Consider the following 16,423-nt stretch of genomic DNA (forward strand, 5'->3'; position numbering starts at 1 on the left):
TTACCTTCTTTGAATTCTTCCGTTAACGGTTTGCTATAATATAAACCGGCCTTAATGCCTTGTCTTTTTTGTTTGCATTCTGTCTTGACAGTTACAGTTGAGGCATTAACCATTTGAAAATAGTTGTAAGCGATCACATCGCCAGCGGGCAGAGCGTGTTCTTGAGTATTTTATGTTACTTTTTGGTCTGATATTTATTATTTATTTATAACGTCAGTAGTGTGTAAGATTCGCAAGTAACCTATTCACCGCGACGAGCGCCTAAATTCCGTTGTAAGGATACTCTGATTACAAGGTAGGTCCATTTCCCGTTTGATGAATCACTAGGGAGCGAAATTTGTTGCTCCTTAACGGTCGTTTCTATCATACCAAATAGGGAATCAACCTTCGACGTTTCCTTACCATGCAATTTCACCTTTCAAGGAATTATAACTATTGATTTTCTTTTAGCACAAACCTCATGACCAAATCAGGTTACACAATTATCACATCATTAACGCAAACATGTTCTACAATACCTTAAAGATTGAAACGTGATTGAGGATAGGTTGTTTCATAATCCTTGTGTATTTTATCTTCATCAAAGACTCAATTGTGCAAAAAAAAAAAAACTAGTATCAACATTCAGTTGCCTCTGTTTACATATTGTCAGAATTAACATGCATAGAATTTATTTGCAAACATCACCCATGGTTTTCTTAGAATGAGGAAATTTCTTATAATTTCAGCTAATATCAATTGAGAAAAAAGTATGTTAAAATCCCACAGTATAAATTGATTTTAAAACTCTCCTTGCTTTTATTTTATTGCGTTATAGAAACGTTAAAATGGAAGAAGATACCGAATACACTAAATTGCCAGTCGAAGATCGCTGTGTGCATAAGGTATAAAAATGTGCTTAGATTTAAAAAATTTTATCTTTGCATTTACTTAGTACTCAATACCTGAACAATGTTCTCTAGTTATGGAAAGCCAGATTGCACGGATATGAAGAATGCGCCAAAATATTCAGGCGCATTGACGATGAAAAATCACCCGAATGGAATAAATTTCTTGGACTTGTAAAAAAATTTGTTACGGACAGCAACGCTGTAGCCCAAGAGAAAGGATTGGAGGCAGTACTAGCCTATGTTGAAAATGCTGCAGCAGCTGGAAAGTAAGAAAATCTATAATTAACAAATAAGTTTTATAATGGTTAGTGTTTAGTTAATTTGATAATACAATTTCCTACTTAATTCATCGCCCTTGACATAATTCATTGCACTATCAGGACTGTTGGAGAAGTAATGAGTGGTATAGTTTCCAAATGTATCGCAGCACCTAAAACAAAGACTAAAGAATTGGCTGTTCAGATAACTCTCATGTACGTAGAGATAGAAAAACATGAAGCTGTCCAAGAAGAGTTACTAAAGGGTACGGAAGCAAAAAATCCAAAAATCGTTGCAGCATGTATAGCTACATTGACGCTTGCCCTGAGGTATGCCGTTACATTGTAAATTAATGAAATCATTCAAAAATATATTTATCGCAACTTCTAAATAATTGATTGGTTTGCATTTTTTCTACAGAGAGTTCGGGCCCAAAGTTATAAGTGTGAAGCCTCTTGTTAAGAAGATGCCAAGCTTTTTGGAAGACAGAGATAAGTCTGTAAGAGAAGAAGGAAAGACAATGGTAGTAGAAATCTACAGGTAAATTTTATTTATCAGGCTTTCCTTGACAATCGACGATTAGTCCTACCTGTGGTGTCTGCCAGTTTTTAGCTTGTACTCCGTACATTGCAATGTTCCAAGTCGATGACATAACCTTTTCTTGATTCAGGTGGATCGGAGCACCTTTAAAACAACAGCTTAATACTTTGAAGCAGGTACAGATAACTGAACTGGAAACAGAGTTCAACAATCTTAAAGGTGAAAAAGTTGTACCTATTCGTTATCTCAAGTCACAGAAACCAAAAGTAACCTGTGTCATAGACTCGGGTGCTGGAGATGTAGAAGGTCAGTTGAATCGCAGCTCTAAGAATAATTAATATCATAATATATTATAAACATTTTTGCCAGTGTGAGAAAGCAAAACTTATAAAGTATCTTGAAATTCTTCATAAAGTTTCCAAAAGTATCGTATAGATGAAATAAATAAAATAACATTTAAGGCGATGAAGAAGAAGAGGATGATGCAGTGGCACCAGACATTGATCCTTATGAACTTTTGGACCCTGTCGATATTCTTTCCAAACTTCCTAAAGATTTCTTTGACAAAGTTGAGGCTAAGAAGTGGCAGGAACGAAAGGAGGCTGTAGAGGCCTTAGAAGCTCTTTGCAGGAATCCGAAGCTCGAGAGTGGCGATTACGGAGATGTCGTCCGAGCTTTGAAAAAGGTAAATATTGTATTTGCAAATAATTTGTAAAATTTATTTTCGCACATAAGGAATCAGAGCCTTTACAGAGAATAAAAGCTATTTCGTCTAACTCACTGATTCGTTTTCTTTTCCCTTGCAGATTATAAGCAAGGATTCAAATGTGTTGGTCGTGGCACTGGCAGGAAAATGTATGGCTGGACTAGCTAGTGGTTTAAAGAAACGGTTTCAACCTTATGCCTTGGCTTGTTTACCTGCCATACTGGAGAAATTTCGCGAAAAGAAACAAAACGTTGTTCAAGCTCTGAGAGATGCTGCAGACGCAATATTTCTTAGCGTAAGCTTGAATACAAATTAAAACATTCTAAGTTTTCCAGCAAGGTAACAATTATTTGTTTACAGACGACCATCGAAGCTATTATGGAAGATTCTTTAGCTGCACTGGAAAATAAAAATCCTTCTGTCAAGGCAGAGACAGCTGCTTTCCTGGCACGGTGTTTTGCTCAGACTCCACCACCAAGCTTGAATAAGAAACTGCTAAAAGCATATACTGGAATGCTTATCAAGACTTTGAATGAGCCAGGTACAGATTTAAAGAGAATTTGAATATTTAGAGAAACAAGAGATTTCACACAAAATGCTTCCTTTCGTTTTACAGATCCGACTGTGAGAGATAATTCAGCTGAAGCTATTGGTACAGCCTCGAAGTTAGTTGGTGAAAAAGCAATATCACCGTTCATAGCTGACTTAGATAACCTCAAGATGGCAAAGGTCTGAAAAAACTAAAAGAGCAAATTTTTTTTTCCAACAGAGTATAAAGAAGTATCACTTATTTAAAAATTGGTGTTGGCTGTTTTTCAGATCAAGGAATGCTCTGAGAAAGCAGTGATAGTTGTGAAATTACCAAATGTTCGAAAGGCAGCTGGCGATAGACCAAATACGGCTCCTGCAAAAATAGAGTCACCTTCAAAATCAAAAGAAAATGATAATCCAGTTAAGTCTAAAAAGCCAAATGCTACCGCTAAGAAGCCTACCAGCAAGAAAACAACCACTTCGTCCATGACAAATTTAGGTATGTTGGCCTGAAGTTCTAGGTGGTTGAACCTGTTGGTCCATCAGCTGCCGTCAATTTATTTCAATGACCATTGAATTATTTATGCGTTCATTTCACTAGCTTCGAAGAAATCATCTGCGGCAAAAGTACAAGTTGAGAAAAATTTGACTAATGAAGAGATTGATGACTTGGCAGCACAAATTTTACCTGCTGAAGTACTCTCTGGACTTACAGACAGTATTTGGAAGACCCGTTTGGCTGCTGTTGAACAATTAATTCAGGTAATTTTGAGATTTAATTTAAATTTGATATTAATAAAAAGTACCAACTTTCAAGTTGATACCGAGTACTTTTTTTTAACTCTATTTACTAGATTGTCAAAGAAATGGAGACCGCTGATGTTTCCACACAAGTTATTGTCCGCACTTTGGCTAAAAAGCCTGGCCTTAAGGATACTAACTTCCAAGTTCTGAAGCTTCGGTTAGAAACAGTAAAAATGCTGGCAGAAAATTATAATTTCTCAAGGTATAGCATTCTGTGCAACGATGTTTGACTTTTGCTTAAAAAATTCGTACTTTCTATTTCATAGTCTATGATCTATTCTTTCAGCACTGTGGCTGAGTATTGTGTTATAGATATAACTGAGAAATTGGGTGATGCTAAGAACAGTATCGCAGCAGGTGAAACTTTAATTGCAATCGCGGAAGCTACGAGTTTAGAATCAGTGGCTAATGAGGTAATGGGATTTGCTTTTAATCAGAAAAATCCAAAAGTGCAGCAGGAAACTCTATTGTGGCTTGCCAAAGCTGTTGAAGAGTTTGGCCTTGTGTAAGTTTGTTTTTTCACTCCCATTCCTGAATGAAAATCTACAAATGATTTATTTCCGTAATCCTGACAACTTTCAAATTTTCAGAATTAATCTCAAGGCTTTAATGGAGAATATTAAAAAGGCTGTTACTGCTACAAATCCGAGTGTGCGCACTGCTGCTATTTCGCTCCTTGGTACACTGTATGTCTATGTAGGAAAACCACTTCTCATGTTTTTTGAAAACGAAAAACCAGCTCTGAAACAGCAAATTGATCAGGAATGTGAAAAGGTAACTTTTAAAGTTACTTTGGCTTTTTGAGGTCCACGAATGAAAAAAGTCTGTAGAAAAATTGAACGTGATCTAATTACTTTAGCGTATTGGAGAATCGCCTCCAATTCCAACACGTGGTAGCAAAGGCAAGAAGAATAAAGTTGACGAAGATGACGATGGTGATATAGAAGAAAAGGAATCAGTGCCTCAAGTGGATATATCTGATCTCATTCCCAGAGTTGATATTAGCAGTCAATTAACAGAAAGTCTGCTCAATGAGCTTGCCGATAAAAATTGGAAGGTGCGTTTGTTGAATGTTTTCTGAATCATAATCCTGAATAGCGTTCATATTGTTCATACACTCAAGAAATAGAAATGTCTAAAATTTTTCTTGCTTGAAGATAAATAAAAAAAATTTTAGGTACGCAATGAAGGGCTTCAGAAAATAAATACGTTACTGACAGAGGCAAGGTCCATAAAAGGATCAATTGGCGAACTTCCCCAGGGACTAGCTTTGAGATTAGTGGACAGTAATAGCAAAATAGCACAATCTACATTAGGCGTTTGTCAAACTTTAGCAACAGCTATAGGATCGCCAGCTAAACAGCATATACGAACGTTGTTCCCTGGGTTTCTGCAGTGTTTGGGCGATTCTAAGGTAAATTTACTGTCATTTACATACTGCATTAGCTCTGCGGTATTTCTAAATACGACTTTTATTGAAGTTCGACTTGCCGTGATTTTTTTGAATAACTGCAGACATGGATTCGGACAGCTGCAATTGCTTGCATGAACACATGGGGAGACCAGTGCGGATACAAGGAATTTTTCGACGGAGAAATGATTGGAGATGCTCTGAAGTCTGGATCTCCAACTCTTAGATCTGAGCTTTGGAACTGGCTTGCTCAGAAACTACCACTGAGTATGTTTTCACAGTAATGAATCAATGAATCTTTATTTTGTTGTATATTGAATGTATATATATATATATATTTTTTTCCTAGTTACTGTAAAACAGATCCCAAAGGAAGAGCTTACAGTTTGTTTACCGTATTTATTCAGTAATTTAGAAGATCGTAATTCTGACGTTAGGAAAAATGCCCAAGAAGCAGTTCTGGGCTACATGATTCATCTTTCATATGATACTATGGCGCGTGCTTCGGAGAAACTGAAGGTAAAATTTTGTATATCATTATGTCAAATACCCCATAATTCTATATTGTGATTTAAACTATTTCAGCCTGGCTCAAAATCTGTCGTTCTCGCAGCTTTAGAAAAAGCACGACCTAATTTACCTGTGAAACCACTTCCGAAAAAACAAGCCCCAGAAAATACATCACAGCCAAAAACAGTTAAAAGCGGTGGAGCAGTCAAAGCAGGCAAAACGGCCATCAAAACTAAGGTAGTTACATATCTAGAAGAAAACCTGAGTCGTGATCAAAAATATAGATTCTAATTATAGTCCACCGTCATTTGATTGAATAATGTAACCATTGTCATTTTGTATTAGGCTGGAAATGGATCTAAGCCTAACAGTGCTCGCAAGAAGGATGACGATGCGGACACTAGTCCATTGTTAGCTACAAATAACTTGAAACATCAAAGAGTCATTGATGAACAAAAGATGAAAGTGTTGAAGTGGAATTTTACAACACCGCGAGAAGAATTTGTGGAATTACTCAAAGAATTAATGACTACTGCAAACGTGAATAAAACATTGATGTCAAACATGTTCCATTCTGATTTTCGGTATCATCTAAAAGCTATAGAATCTCTAACGGAGGTAACTTTAAAACTGAGCAGAATTTCACCGTTCAATATTTTTACGTGTATCGTAACTTTCAACATTTTTTATTTTTCCTAGGATTTGGCCGATAATAGCAAAGCTTTAGTCTGTAATTTAGACCTGATTCTCAAGTGGTTGACATTGAGATTCTTTGACACAAATCCTTCGGTACTATTGAAAGGTTTGGACTACCTCCAAACAGTTTTTAATATACTTATTGAGGACCAATATCATATGCTTGAGAATGAAGCTGCCTCTTTTATCCCGTATCTTCTGACCAAGGTAATTGAACAGTTTACCAGAGAATTGACAAGTTTGAAACATCATGCATCAAATATTTCTATCGAATGATAACATATTAACAGATAGGCGACTCAAAGGATACTGTACGGAATGGCGTTCGTGCTTTATTTAAACAAATTGCTTTAGTATTCCCAGTGAGCAAATTATTTTCTTATGTTATGGAGGGTATCAAGTCCAAGAATGCTCGCCAAAGAACAGGTATGCATTTAAGTCAGTTTATCCCAATTTCTGCATGTTGTTAATTGTAAAAATTAATTTCGGCTATTCCTTTCTCCAGAATGCCTTGATCAATTAGGTTCACTAATTGAAAACTATGGAGTATCTGTATGCCAACCCAATGCGTCTGTAGCTTTGAAGGAAGTTGCCAAACAAATCGCCGACAGGGACAATTCTGTGCGTAATGCAGCACTCAATTGCATTGTGCAGGCATACTTCCTTGAGGGAGAAAGAGTCTATAAACTTATTGGACAGGTGAAATTAATTAACATCTAATTCCTACTTTAACAAATAATATTTCATCCCAAATGTACAAATACTTACATGTGCTCGCACGACAATAGATTTCCGAAAAGGATCAATCGTTGTTAGATGAGCGTATCAAGAGAGCCGCAAAGAATCGTCCGACAAAATCTGCTTCTTCAGCTAGAATTGTCGTCCCCCCTACCGCCGTCACCAACCATGTGTCAGATGACGGTGAACCCGATTTTGATGAAGAAGATGAGGAACCATTTGAACAGGAGCCAGAGCCAGTGCACGATCCGTAAGTTATTATACGAAATCTTTTTTTTCCCTTCAACTGTCAAGTAATGCGAAACCTTTATCTTATGCAATATATTCTCCATTTACATTTTGCTATTTGCTGTCTACATGTAATGTTCCAGTTTACTTACAATTAGAATAGAGGAAATTAATTACACATTAATCTTCTTTCTTAGTATTATAATATAATATTTAAATGTATATTATGTAGCAGTTGAACATTTTTGTAAATAAGAATTGTATGCGATGAAATTTTCTTATTTAACATATCTGACCTTTCTTTCACATCGTTAACATCATCATAAACTCTGATTATTTGAAAGCTTGATAAGTATTTTTGCCAAATTTGCATTCATCGCTGATTGTTCATCATTATAAACTACTCATCAAGTTGTCTGATTGCATGCGCTTGCTTTTCTAATGGCTCTACAGAAGCAACGATCAGAAAAAACCAATGGTAAAGGAAGCGAGTTGTGAGGTCATCGAAGGCATTCCGCAAGTTGATTTAGTTGAGCCAGTGCAAGGGGATGAACCTTGCGAAAAACATGAACTTCAGGGAATACAATCTTCACAAAATCATCAGCCCGATAATTTGCATCATGATAATGTTGAAACGTTTGTCTTTCTCATCATTTTTTTACGTGTGTTTCTACCTTTTGGGTGCTTTGCCAAACAGGTTATAGATACTAACATGTAGCTTTGTGACAAACTCAAATCACTAAGTTCGACTTTTTTTTGCTCACAAATTAATTTGCGGACGAAAGGACAGTTTCATCTTGCTCGCAAAATTAATTTTATGATATTGATCTTGAATGAATCCGTAAGTATGTTTGAATGAAATGTAGGTTTGGAAAATACTTACAATTTTGTACAAGCTTAATTAAGGTGTGTTGCTTGTATCAGTGTATTGTTGTGTTTAATTTTGACAGAAAAATGTCAAACGTGTTACGTACATGTCCGTATATTTGTTAATTATATGTTCTTTGAAACTCCTTGCACGTTACCAGCTCAAAACTATCTGACAATGCATTATGTTTTTCCTGTACATCTCATTCTCCTGAGCTCACTAACTGCGACCAATGTGTGGGGTTTTATTTCGTAAGGAATCCCTAATCTGATTTGTTTATAGCGAATGAATGATCAGTTCATAGACGTGAACTTTGGATCTTCCTTATACATCTATTGGTACAATTTACGTATTGCTAATCTCTTTTGTTCCGAGTATTTCGCTTATAGGTAACATCTGGAGTACAATTATCTATTATAGATGTAGAGTTGTTGGTATTGAGTTATGTCTCCTCAGACGGAAACATACATTTTTTTTTATCACACAATATACAATTTATTCCAGAGTCCCAGCGCAACAGATACGTCCTAAAGTTTCTGGACCATTTGGCCTTGATTTGGAATGGTTAGAGAAAATTGAGTCAAGTGCTCCAGTAAAAGTTCGTAATCCAAAACTTATAGAACTTAGTCTCTCAGACCTAAATGAACCAGTGAAGTTGTTGAATCCTACAGCAACACAGTGAGTGTTCAAACTTGGATAATTTACTTTGCTATCATTATTTGACTTTTAGGTACTGAATTATTGGGATAATTTTCAGAATAATTCCCATTTCGCCACCAAAACTGTTGGTGCCAAAATCTGCAGTTCTGTCCTCGTTAACATCGCAGATTGAAAAAGATGATACTTTGGATCGTGAAATATTAGCAATGGCTAGTAATGATCTTCAGGTTGCGTTCCAGGCACTAAGCAAAGTGGATGGTGTTAGTGTCTGACCCTTAATTGATTTTATACTTCATATTCTGCGATCTGCATACTGAATAAAATGAATGAACAATTTGTTTTGCAGATATTAAAATCACACCAGGCTAATTTGCTTCAAACAAAGGAAGATAAGTTTATTGGTGCTGCAAATATGCAGTTGAAAATTCTGCAAAATTATCCCTTGCATTCGGGAATTCCGGATGTATCAAAATGTTTCAGAAATACTTTTATGGTGATACTTTCGGTAAGAATTTGTTACATGTCTAGTAAATTATTGCAAATTTTATTCTAATCATTTATCATTATCATTATTATTTTATACAGTTTTACAACTCCGGTATTCTTGGCAAAAATGTGTCCGCACTACAATTGAAAGAGCTTGTGGACCAACTGATCAGTCTACTTGCAGAAAATAAATTAGATCAGTTAAATGATGTTGATGCTTATAATCGTGTGATCAATACCATTGTTGTCAAAGTGATAGATTGTTCAAATCACACAACAATTATTTGGTGAGTTATAATAATTTCTACCCAATATTAACACCGAATAATGCGATCTTTATCGTGTAAAAATATGAAACATCATTCCAGTGTTCTGATAAAACTACTTCACGGTTGTGCACAATCTAATGCACTTCCAAAATACGAAGAATTGGTAATGAAGTGTTTATGGAAAATAGTTAAGATTATGCCAAGCTGGGCTGCAGATTTAGATTACGATCCAATTCTTCGAGAAGTACACTATTTCCTGAAAGTAAGTAATCTCCACATAATAGTAAGATTTTAGTACACCAAATTTACGTTACTTCTGATTCGTGCTGTTTAATTTTTCCGTTAAATGCAACTTACGATTTGTTCAATTTAAAGGATTATCCAACCACGTGGTGGAAGAAGAGAAGATCCGATACTGCCCTGCGCACGGTTAAAACAGTACTTCATAGCATGACCCGAGTAAAAGGAAATGCCATTTTAAATCACATGAGCTTAATAACCAACAAAGACGAGTCGGAATTGTATTCTTACCTTATAAGGCTTGTTGCGGTGAGTTGATACAATGTGTTGGAAATTGCTTGTTGCACTATGAGTTTACTGCGAACAAAAATATTTATCTCAAAAAATTATTTTCAGACACTGAAACCAGATGACACTAATACACAGTCGCGAGCGTCATCAAAGTCTGCTACCGTTGGTAGAACACAAAAGCACTTGTCTAAATTAACACATCAGCAGTTGTCTGAAATATTTAAAAAAATTGGATCAAAACATCATACACAAGAGGTAGACATGAAAAGATGATTACTTACAATATTGACGTTTAACAGTTGCTTGGAAATTGATGTACTCAATACACAAATGCGAATTTTCCTTAGGGGCTTGCACAACTGTATGATTTTAAACTGCAGTATCCGGAGGCGGATATTTATGTGCAACCATTCCTACTTAAATCTCATCAGTTTTTCCAAGACTACATCGAACAGGGGTTGCGAGATATTGACCAAGCAAGAAAAAGTCAAACCCCTATTTTACAGACAAATAATCAATATGCCACAGGTATTTCTGGTAATTTCAATATATGAATTATGCAGAACAATTACGTAAAAATCAGTTTATTGCTTAAGGCGATCAGTGGTGGAATATTAACTTTTTCCAGATATTTCTGGAGTTCCTAGATCTCTTGCAGAAGAAAAAACTATGATGGATCCTATGTCCAGGCTTGAGAGATTACGGAATCTAGAGGCCCAGTGTAAACCGCCACCGGATCAATCAAACCAAACATGAGAAAACTCTCTGTATACTTCAGTAATATTTTAGGTAAGCCTTAGAGGATAATGCGGCGGCATATTCAACACTTACAAGTTTACTTAAGATTTTACATTCTGTACATGGAATTTTACCGATTGTCATACAATTTGAAACGTGAAAACCAAATGTTTGAGGGAAAGTTACGTACATTAATAAACTTGAATATTTTATGTGTAAAAAATCTCTTTCAGCGTTGCAGTGCTTAAGTAACTGGATTACAAAGTATAGCAAACAGTCTATAATCACGTACCTAACATTATATCCTCGACGTCCAATGCGAGATTAACAGTAGCTGTTTTGATCTATTTCCTCAGTAGTTGTGTATAGTTGACACTACTATAAATGATGTATTGTTGATGTGTTATGATATTAATGGTATTTATGAGTAAATTACAGAAGCAATTAAAAGTATATACGTGAAAAGGTAGTTGGTGATTTGAGACTGATTTTGTAACTGATTTAAAATTATGTTATTTTCCTAATAAATCATTTGGCTTTTAATTTACATACATATATCATTTTGAAGTCACGCAAAATTTGAACGCCACATTTTTATTCATTATTTGGGTGGTGCAAAATTATAAATCACTCATTTAACATAAAGATACTTTTACATCACGCACGGTAAGTGGAAATTAATGAATCTCAAAGGTAGAAGATCAACTATTTATGTACATTGTGCCTATGAAATCTGGTGCAGTAATATTATAAGTCATAGTTGAGTATCTTACCAGAACTCTGAAAGCAATATATATTCCACTCACTGATGATGATTACTAGAAATATTTATTTCGTTGGTTGAGTTTACAGTAAAAATAAATCATTAATACTTTGTTCATTTTAGTTAGAAAAATATAATACATATAAAGTAAAATGATACAAATAGGAAGAAAAATAGATCCAATCTGTTATGCTATTGATAAAACTTTACACAATAAGTATAAAATTTATAGAACAGCATTGACAGCAATGGAATCAATACCGACGACACCTTTATTATTGGTTACACAAAATCATATCTTTTCACTGGAGCAACGTTGGTGAGTAAAAATATAAATCATTCTAGAGTATTAACTCCATTCACAGTAGTGTTGCGTTTTATACTTGCGCACCCAAGTATATATCATCGTGGATTCACGTTTGGCGTAAAAATGCTATGCAGTATGTATTATCTTCACCAGAATGGAATATTCGTGCAGAAAAATGATTTTATCTGCAGTCCTTATGACTAAAAAATAATCACAGTGTTCTCTAAATAACGGCCCGTAGTGATAGGATCAGGTAACGCTTTGCTCTCTAGAAAGGCATGTATGTACATACACTTTAGTGTATAATTAAAAAATACTAGAAATACGATGTGACAACGGTTAGTAAAAATGGCAACAATTTTACTGTATAGATGCGATGTTTAACACTATTTCATACTGTGTTTAACGTCATAAACACATAACATTATCATAAATTATTAATAGGCTGCATTCTTTCAATTAAGTCTTCTAATGCCTACACATCTTCCGTTGGATTAACAAATAATGCGGTTATCGCGAACAGCAGAAATACTACACCTCCGATAATTGTAACTGAAAATAATATAGACAGTCAGCAGATCAGATTTTTAACTGCTTAAATGGAATGTTATTCAACTGGTTTTCACAAATTTACATTGGACACATAATTGAATAAAGTAAACGCAGATGTCGTGAAGATGCATGATCATAGAACGTTTTTGATATTATACCTGTTCGAACTGATATTTTTTGTGCTATCATACGCCCACCAAGGACAGCCAATCCTGTGCAAAATGCATGTCCTAAAATTCCACCTAATGTGACACCGTAAACATCCTAAAAAAACAATATATGTTTTCATGAAACAAAGTTCTGTTTATGAGAATGGTTGCATAATTTCTCATATTACCACTCAATAATAATGTAAGTAACAACAAATAATGTAGTTCACCTCTCGAGCTGCAAGGATGATTGTAGTGAGTTGCGAACGATCTCCCCATTCCGCAACAAATGTGAGAGTGAAAGCTTGTATGAAAATTCTCGAGATTAGTAACCATACGCTGTTCGATTTTGTTGTTTTCCTAATTACTCCAGTTTCTGGATCCTGGACGATACTAGTACTGGCTTCTTTTTCATACTGAAATCAATTCCCAAGTACTCCTGCTTATTTACAATAAAGATTTAATGAGAAGAGCTACGAATTAGTAGGTAGCCATCTGATCTGAAGACAGTAATACTTAGTTCAAATACTGCATCACATACTTCATCCTCTCTTTTCCGTAAGTCTAACTGCACCTCTTCCAGTTCTTCTTGACCTTCGTTTGGCGACATGTAGTAACCATCGCGTAGCATCTTCAGACCAAACAGTGCGAAAAGAGCGGTAGAAATGTAGTAGGTATAAGCTCGTGGAATTATGGTTGCGGCATAACCGAATACAACTGTGGAGAAAATTTTTTATTGAGAAAACTCTGCTCATTCTTATACTCTAAAAGCGCACTATATAGTTATTAAAAAATACCTAGCATCTTATGAATCTTTTCTCATTGTTTTCAAAAGATACATGTGATGTTTAAAGTTTATATGACTAGTTATATACTTTGAGACAATAACTGGTAGAATCATAAAGAGGCAAAGAATGGGAAATAAATTTTTTCAACTGTACCAGATAGAACAGTCATCAAAGCGAGGGCACTTATAGCACCGGAAAAAACAGTAAGTCGTGGATGTCGCATAGCCATGATAGCTGCGATGAAGAAAGTTTTGTCCCCAAGTTCAGAGACAACGATGACAGAGAGCGAGGCAACAAAGGCATGTAACAGACCTAAGTTGCCTTTAGGCTGAGTGGACGTTGTGTCAGCGGAATTCTGTAAATAATCATAGACAACAATTTTGGGGTGGATGAGAAAAGAACAGGTTTTCGACTCAGAAATACACTTACCATTGAAGAGCTTGCAAAAGTCTGGCCCACATCTTCGAAGGGCGATTTTTCGGCAAAAACAACGGAGGTTAGGTATGAAATAAATATGCCAAGTGAAATGACATTTCGGAGTCCAATATTGGGGTACATTTTGTATTGTTGTAGCTCTATAACCTGGGGCTGTTAAGTGTGGAAAGATTAGAGAAAATGTGAGATAACTGTCCCATCGATAACGCAGAATAATCACAGCCCTGTTGCTCATTCACTTTATATACGTACATATATACGTGGATCCGTAGATTTAAAACGTGGCGTGCAAACAATTCACACCGACATAAAGATCGATGTGGTTACACGACGAATACATGTGATATTTCAATACAATAGTTTAAAACTCCATTCGCACGCTCTCTTTATTCACGTAAAAATCACGTGACATTTATCGTGAATTTACAACAGTCCATAATTGTAAGAATCGTGGTAAAAACTATTATACGGCTAGTTTTTTCAGAGTTAATCAATCGTAGATTGTATACCAGTGCAAATATTGATGGAGATCACACGCACAGTAATTCATGAAAGAGTTCTATAGTAATTCATGAGTATCGCGTTCATATGTATTTTCCTCTTCTTGTTCGTCGTTTTATCAATAGACGGCGTTGCGAGCGATTCTTATTTCTTTAAAACAAGTTTTATTAGAAATGTTCGTAGACGAAAACGCTTCTGGGTTCAATCTCAGACCTGTCCAAAATCAAAATCCTAAAAACCGATGAAATTACAGATATTGAGTCGTGCGTTCTCCGCTTATCAGACCCAAATGTTGTAGGTCCCCTGCACTTCGTCGATCCCAATGCCTGTTATTGTACAATTGAAACGTTCATAGGTAACTGGTATTTGAAATGCAAAATTATCATGTTCTATTCATTCGTATCGATAATCGGCGAGTGATTAAATCAAATCTGTAAAGAATAATGTCAATCGACGGAGAAACTAGGACGATATAATACAGAATTGATAATGAGAGATCAAAGATTATAAGCACAGCCATCAGTTGTTATAAAAAATGTTCTTCGCTGTAGCAAAAAACCTACAACTGGGTATAAAAATTTTTTCACTTCGCTTATATTGGTGAATTCTATGCAGATTCAAATGAGCACAAGGTTGCCACGTTAATTAACTCATTAGCGCAGCGCAAATTGTTGCACTTGTGAGTATGTTTTTAAGAATGAAAGCAAAGCAACTATTTCCTAACGTTAACAGACGCTCCCGATAAGACTTTATTATCAATTCACGTACATACAATAAACACGATACAAAATGCGATAGCCATCGAGTGTTGTATTAACAGGCTTTGGAAGGGAATGTATGTTATACGAACGCATACCGTAATTCCTTATTACTTCATCGTAAGTGTTTTCAGCTGTATACCGTACAAAATTTTGACGATATTACAAGTTTTTTGTAAGCATGCATCAGATTCTTATCACAAGCACTGTATTTCCAAGCTAGGATTTTTTATTCTATTCATGAAAATTTAGTTGAATAAATTTTATCGCATATACGACATCACTTATGTACGTTAGTCAATAGAAATGAATATTTATTAAATATTCGTCAGGTGTGTTGCTCTTCACATTCACACATATATTTTCAGAGCCAGGAAGCTTATTTAATACTGCCTTATTTAATGTGCGTTCAACTTTGTTCCTTTGGCAATGCGCGTCACGTGTGACGTCATTATCGCCATTTGCGGCTACGTAGAATTCTTATGTCAGTTTACACGGTGCACCGAACACCACATAGCAAAACGTTGTAGCACATACATACAATAGCGACAGATAAGAGCGTTGATATCGAAATAAAATGAATTTACACGTGATTTTTTAAACCTCACGGTATAAAGAAAAACTATCTCACTTTCAACGTTTGTACATCTATTAACGTAAAACTGTAACACTGGTCCTCGGTCTTCTTATTGCAGCAGTGTACATGACTTGGCCCACGGATCCCTCGAGGATATGCGCGCAGCATTTGCCTCGTTACGCGATAATGATCCAGATGTCGTTATGCCTGAAAAATCCAATTAAGAACAGAAAGTCGAGAGTGCGGTATGATTCGCATTACGCAATTAAAAGGGCGGGTGAAACACACATGGGAATTTTCAAAAAATTTCTGTAAAATCTCATCCGCCTTGGGGACAAGCGTTAACGAATTAGGCCAGAGTTTGGCCAAGCGATGATAATATTGGCACGGCTGTACAAACCACTTGGTAGTCGTAGCATGTCAGTGCTTACTAAAACCATCTACGTGAAGCCTGTTTGATTTTCCGATCGGGTAGCTAATAGCAGGAAATGGCGGCCTTCGAAGAACCAGCAGTTTGGATTTGGTTGGTTAGTAACGTTTTCGTCGTTACACTGCAAAGAACTCGCGTCGCCCCGCGAACGTTCTCTCGGAATGAGTAAAAACCGCGGCGAGAACGTATAAAATCGCACAGGTGCACAATAGGTATTCCTCACGCGAATGCAATTTGCTTAAAACAGTCAAAAAATTCTGCAACGGGCCGGTTTGAACGAGAGAATTGAAAAAAAAAAA

General features: G+C 35.8%; 2 protein-coding genes across 5 annotated transcripts; one reads left to right on the forward strand and one right to left on the reverse strand.

Moving 5' to 3' along the window:
* The first annotated feature begins 22 nt into the window (after nucleotides 1–22).
* LOC124185076 (protein mini spindles) lies at nucleotides 23–11,317 on the forward strand. Of its 4 annotated transcripts, none has more exons than XM_046575451.1 (36): nucleotides 24–295; nucleotides 818–884; nucleotides 963–1,156; nucleotides 1,271–1,477; nucleotides 1,569–1,688; nucleotides 1,819–1,994; nucleotides 2,150–2,373; nucleotides 2,495–2,689; nucleotides 2,755–2,935; nucleotides 3,011–3,123; nucleotides 3,214–3,424; nucleotides 3,527–3,687; nucleotides 3,780–3,931; nucleotides 4,016–4,234; nucleotides 4,320–4,503; nucleotides 4,589–4,786; nucleotides 4,907–5,143; nucleotides 5,245–5,407; nucleotides 5,490–5,659; nucleotides 5,726–5,887; nucleotides 5,996–6,268; nucleotides 6,350–6,553; nucleotides 6,637–6,772; nucleotides 6,852–7,045; nucleotides 7,135–7,334; nucleotides 7,766–7,948; nucleotides 8,685–8,858; nucleotides 8,938–9,100; nucleotides 9,187–9,345; nucleotides 9,426–9,613; nucleotides 9,695–9,857; nucleotides 9,971–10,144; nucleotides 10,232–10,381; nucleotides 10,474–10,663; nucleotides 10,755–10,915; nucleotides 11,098–11,317. In XM_046575451.1, the coding sequence occupies exons 2-35, from the start codon at nucleotides 828–830 to the stop codon at nucleotides 10,880–10,882; spliced, it is 6,003 nt and encodes a 2,000-aa protein (XP_046431407.1). In that variant the 5' UTR covers nucleotides 24–295; nucleotides 818–827; the 3' UTR covers nucleotides 10,883–10,915; nucleotides 11,098–11,317. The 4 variants fall into 4 exon arrangements, with proteins under 4 accessions (XP_046431409.1, XP_046431407.1, XP_046431408.1 ...); XM_046575452.1 differs by having other exon boundaries at nucleotides 25–295; nucleotides 10,474–10,654; XM_046575453.1 differs by lacking the exon at nucleotides 11,098–11,317 and having other exon boundaries at nucleotides 23–295; nucleotides 10,474–10,654; nucleotides 10,731–10,882.
* LOC124185088 (transmembrane protein 165) lies at nucleotides 9,694–14,800 on the reverse strand. The gene is made up of 7 exons (XM_046575490.1): nucleotides 14,111–14,800; nucleotides 13,853–14,011; nucleotides 13,577–13,778; nucleotides 13,177–13,352; nucleotides 12,866–13,051; nucleotides 12,645–12,750; nucleotides 9,694–12,486 (listed from the first exon to the last, which is right to left on the reverse strand). Exons 2-7 carry the CDS (start codon nucleotides 13,979–13,981, stop codon nucleotides 12,410–12,412), a joined length of 876 nt encoding a protein of 291 aa, XP_046431446.1. The 5' UTR covers nucleotides 13,982–14,011; nucleotides 14,111–14,800; the 3' UTR covers nucleotides 9,694–12,409.
* Nucleotides 14,801–16,423: the final 1,623 nt, after the last annotated feature.

Source organism: Neodiprion fabricii, chromosome 6, assembly GCF_021155785.1.
Source record: "Neodiprion fabricii isolate iyNeoFabr1 chromosome 6, iyNeoFabr1.1, whole genome shotgun sequence".
NCBI lineage: Eukaryota > Metazoa > Arthropoda > Insecta > Hymenoptera > Diprionidae > Neodiprion > Neodiprion fabricii.

What these genes read in the sequence shown, in the direction of transcription:
- LOC124185076 (XM_046575451.1), top strand. Translation starts at nt 828, where the DNA reads ATGGAAGAAGATACCGAATACACTAAATTGCCAGTCGAAGATCGCTGT. An exon ending in GGGTGCTGGAGATGTAGAAG is followed by an intron (nt 1,995 to 2,149) that starts GTCAGTTGAATC and finishes ATAACATTTAAG; the next exon opens with GCGATGAAGAAGAAGAGGAT. An exon ending in TCCCGTATCTTCTGACCAAG is followed by an intron (nt 6,554 to 6,636) that starts GTAATTGAACAG and finishes ACATATTAACAG; the next exon opens with ATAGGCGACTCAAAGGATAC.
- LOC124185088 (XM_046575490.1), bottom strand. Translation starts at nt 13,981, where the DNA reads ATGTACCCCAATATTGGACTCCGAAATGTCATTTCACTTGGCATATTT. An exon ending in TACGGAAAAGAGAGGATGAA is followed by an intron (nt 13,052 to 13,176) that starts GTATGTGATGCA and finishes AATTGATTTCAG; the next exon opens with TATGAAAAAGAAGCCAGTAC. An exon ending in TCATCCTTGCAGCTCGAGAG is followed by an intron (nt 12,751 to 12,865) that starts GTGAACTACATT and finishes TTGTTTTTTTAG; the next exon opens with GATGTTTACGGTGTCACATT.